At 35.0% G+C, this 3,897-nt stretch overlaps 1 protein-coding gene across 3 annotated transcripts; it reads left to right on the top strand.

Moving 5' to 3' along the window:
- Positions 1 to 645: 645 nt before the first annotated feature.
- On the top strand, positions 646 to 3,897 carry LOC107875688 (glycosyltransferase BC10). Of its 3 annotated transcripts, XR_007056810.1 has the most exons (3): positions 670 to 2,021; positions 3,135 to 3,335; positions 3,767 to 3,897. XR_007056810.1 is itself a non-coding variant. In XM_016722496.2 (2 exons), exon 1 carries the CDS (start codon positions 918 to 920, stop codon positions 2,004 to 2,006), a length of 1,089 nt encoding a protein of 362 aa, XP_016577982.1. In that variant the 5' UTR covers positions 646 to 917; the 3' UTR covers positions 2,007 to 2,021; positions 3,135 to 3,699. The 3 variants fall into 3 exon arrangements, 1 of the variants encoding a protein (XP_016577982.1); XM_016722496.2 differs by lacking the exon at positions 3,767 to 3,897 and having other exon boundaries at positions 646 to 2,021; positions 3,135 to 3,699; XR_007056809.1 differs by lacking the exon at positions 3,767 to 3,897 and having other exon boundaries at positions 670 to 2,874; positions 3,135 to 3,699.

The raw sequence follows: 3,897 nt of genomic DNA, 5'->3' as shown, positions 1-3,897 counted from the left end.
TTGGTTCATATGTTCAATCCTTTTTCAAATCTAACAAATTGAATCTCTATTTTTTTTTTTTTTACCATATCATGAAATTATACAATTAAAATGAAGCATGTATATTAAAAAATTAGTAGCAATGGATCGTGTAACATGGTAGTACTTCATCTTCATGGACTTGTTTGACACATGTCGAGATTTATTTTTGGATAAATTTATTTTATATTTAGTTAGAATAAAATTACGAATTAGCTTATTTCTAAATTATTATTATTTTTTAGAAAAAACTAAAGAATTAGACAAACATAAGTTTACCACACCTAACTTTAAAAAATTACATAATGTTATGTTGTGCTCCATACTTCTGGTCTAAAGTTTCCATTTTTATGATTCATCCTATTTTTATATAACATTCACAAATAGTTATTTCCTCAATTCACTTTTATTTATCACTTTTTTAACATGACTTTCATAATTTTAAAAATAAATAATTAATCCTTAAAATAAGTATTGTATCCAAACACAACTACAACTCTATTTTTGACATAAAAAATTTCAAATAAAAATTTGTTTTCTATTTTGATGTAGTCCTTTACGTCAGATTACCAGAAAAATAAAAAATAAATGAAAAAGAGCCCCTCTCTACACCCCTAACCCCCTCACCATACCTACCCCGCCCCCCACGGCCCCCCTCTCTACTCAAAACCAATTTCACCATATTCATCTCTCTTCTCTATCTCCAAAAATCTCACAAATCTCACTTCAACTCTTCTTCGTCTTCTTCCCATCAACCCTAATTCCCCTTTCTAAGGTCCCATCAATACTCCGATTCCCCCAAATCAAACAAACAATGCTATTTTCACTCTAAATCTTTTCTCCATCACTATCTTTATCTCCTTCTCCTTCTTCTTTCTTCCCCCATTTTTCCCCTCATAATGTTCAAATATTACATCCTTATCCCATCTCTTACACTTGTTATCACTATCCCTATCATCTACTTCTTCTTCCCTCCATCTATCTTCCCTCAACGACAAATCCCCATTTCTCTCCCTGATGAACTCGACGATCTTTCCCTTTTTCATAAAGCCATCGCTGCCGATTCCACTTTCCTCAAAAAAACAACCCATAACAAACACCCCTCCAACAAATTCCGTCTCGGTTCCACCACCCTCCGCCGACCCAAAATCGCTTTCCTGTTTTTAACCAACTCCGATTTACACTTTCAGCTATTGTGGAACAAATTCTTCAATAGCTCCGATCCGCATCTGTACAATATCTACATTCACGCTGACCCATCTGTGAGGATTACACCTCCCGTAGGTGTTTTTGCTGACCGATTTATTCATTCGAAGAGAACTCAACGTTCTTCGCCGACGTTGATCTCTGCCACGCGCCGTCTCCTTGCTCACGCGCTGTTAGATGATCCGGATAATGCGTATTTTGGTCTTGTTTCTCAGCATTGTATACCTTTACACTCGTTTAATTACTTTTATAGTTTTCTATTGGATACCCAGAAATTGTCTAGGAAAATGGAGTTTCCTAGTTATATAGAGATTCTTAATGAATCTCCTTCGTTATTAGATAGGTATAATGCTAGAGGGGAGAATGTGATGGAACCCGAAGTCAGTTTTGAGAAATTCAAAGTGGGTTCGCAGTTTTTTGTTATTACTAGAAAGCATTCGTTAATGGTGATTAAGGACAGTAAGCTATGGAGGAAATTCAAGAAGCCTTGTTTAAAAATTGAATCTTGTTATCCTGAAGAACATTATTTTCCTACTTTGTTATCGATGGAGGATCCGGATGGGTGTACTCGCTATACATTAACGAGAGTGAATTGGACTGATTCAGTTGATGGACATCCACATACTTATCATCCACCTGAAGTATCCCCTGAGCTGATTTACAAGCTCAGAAAGTCGAATTCGACGAATTCAATGAGTTCTTACATGTTTGCAAGGAAATTCTCACCGGATTGCTTGGAACCGTTGATGGAAATGGCGGATTCCATCATTTTTAAAGACTAAAATTTCCTTTTCTTGGTAAGTTTTGTTCTTTCTTTATTAAGGCTTTCTCCAGTTGAGTTTTGTTGAGTTTACTTGGTAGATTTTGGTAATCTGAGATGGACGGCTGATATTGTATTGTAGAAAGTATTACTAGTAATATTGATACACTAGAGTTAGTGTTGCATACTCAAAGAGTGGACAATTTGAGTGGTGAATCTCTTTAAGGTGCTTTTCTTGTTTTCCTTTTATGGTGATGGGACTTTTTTAGAATCTAACTAGGCTGGATATTTTTAAATAGCTGAGCATATATAGGTGAATTTTGGTACGTTTCAAATGTGAATACAGTTATGTTTTCAGGAATTATTTCAACGGTCTTAATGTTGTCTTCAAAAGATTATAGTCGTACTTAGGATCGTTTGGTTCACGGCATAAGGTGGGATATTTTAGGATTAAGTGTGGGATCAAATTTGTAATTCGTTTTCGGTTGAAGGTATAAATTTATCCTGAACTTCATAATGGGATATCCCATCCAACTATGTACTATCATGATCCTAGGATAACTTAGTCCACGAACCAAATGACGTAGTAATTGTGAACTTATTTTTGTAATCATGTTCTTTAAACTCTCCATGATCCAACACTTGTAGATATTGTGAACTTATTTGGAGATTTTATTCTCTTTTTCTTTGTCTCATACTAACTTTAGGCTCACAAATCTTGAATTACAACCAAAAGAAAGATTCCCCCCATTGAATTTGTATTTGATTATTGAATTTGGACACAATTTTTTCGTCATCTTTGGTTTTTTTTGGGCGGCAGAATGGAAAATCTCCCAAGGGACAAAGAAAGGATAAGAAGGAAAGTTTTTCTTGTGTAAAGAAGACAGTAGGTAACTTATGGCATCTGTAGTTGACATTTTTGGATTTAGATTTGGAAAGTTAGAATAGATGTCTCAATCATCATCTATGAAACAAACTATTGTCAACTTTCTTATAAAAGGTGTTGAGTATTTGGTGTAAAACATTAAAATCTACGTGTCAATAAAGCTAAAGATATGACAACTGCTTTGGAGAATTGGTGATTGTTGAATTAGGATCTGATGTGATTTGAACTAAACCGTGTTTCATTTTTATTTAATTTTGTTTCCAGCTAATGATGAAGAGGAGAAATCTTGTGCAAATTGTGATGTTTTGAAGAAAAAGCACTCATCTTGGAGTACAATGTGGGAAATGAGGTCTTGAAGGGTTTGTCAAAAAGAATGCCCTCAGCCCAAGTAACCCCAAAAGGAATCCCCAACTCAAAGTTTTGACTGAGCTTTCAAAGAAAGCAGCAAAAAGCAATAATCAGAAGGTACTGTTGAGGTGTAATTTGGTAAAAGTTTCTCTTCTTTTTTTGTTTTTATTTAGGAGTTCAGTATTCCACTTGCTCGATTATGGAGTTAAAGCGCTCCATACCAGGAGGGATCTCTACTCGAGGTCGATTCCAATTTGGTAAAATTTCTAGTTGTAGATCGTGGGGTTTGAGGAGAGGATGCCTTTTGGCTCTTCCCTTTGATGTGTACTCTGTGTTCGTTCCTCTTGTACATATAATATACTACGAATGTTTGGGTGAGAATCATGAGTGGATGATTAGAAGGTTGTTGTGAATGTTCAATGATGCATTTCAAGCCTTAAGCAAATAAAGAAAGGGCCGTAATCCAAGTATTTTTCTCCAAGTTACTTTCCTCCTTTATTTTTGCCTCTTTTCCCCTCATTTCAACATTTTCTTTACTTTGGTTGTAGGTTATTCCAAGGAATGATTTCTTTACCTAGTGCCATTATTTAAGTCAATACTTCCCAAAGCTGAACTGTAATAGCAACAATAACAAATAAGAACCATGAAAATGTCATTTTGGGTGTCCTTTTTTCCTTGA

This window comes from Capsicum annuum, chromosome 6 (assembly GCF_002878395.1).
Source record: "Capsicum annuum cultivar UCD-10X-F1 chromosome 6, UCD10Xv1.1, whole genome shotgun sequence".
Lineage (NCBI taxonomy): Eukaryota > Viridiplantae > Streptophyta > Magnoliopsida > Solanales > Solanaceae > Capsicum > Capsicum annuum.
The sequence above is the reverse complement of the archived record's forward strand: the minus strand, read 5'-3'. Positions and strand labels throughout refer to the sequence as shown.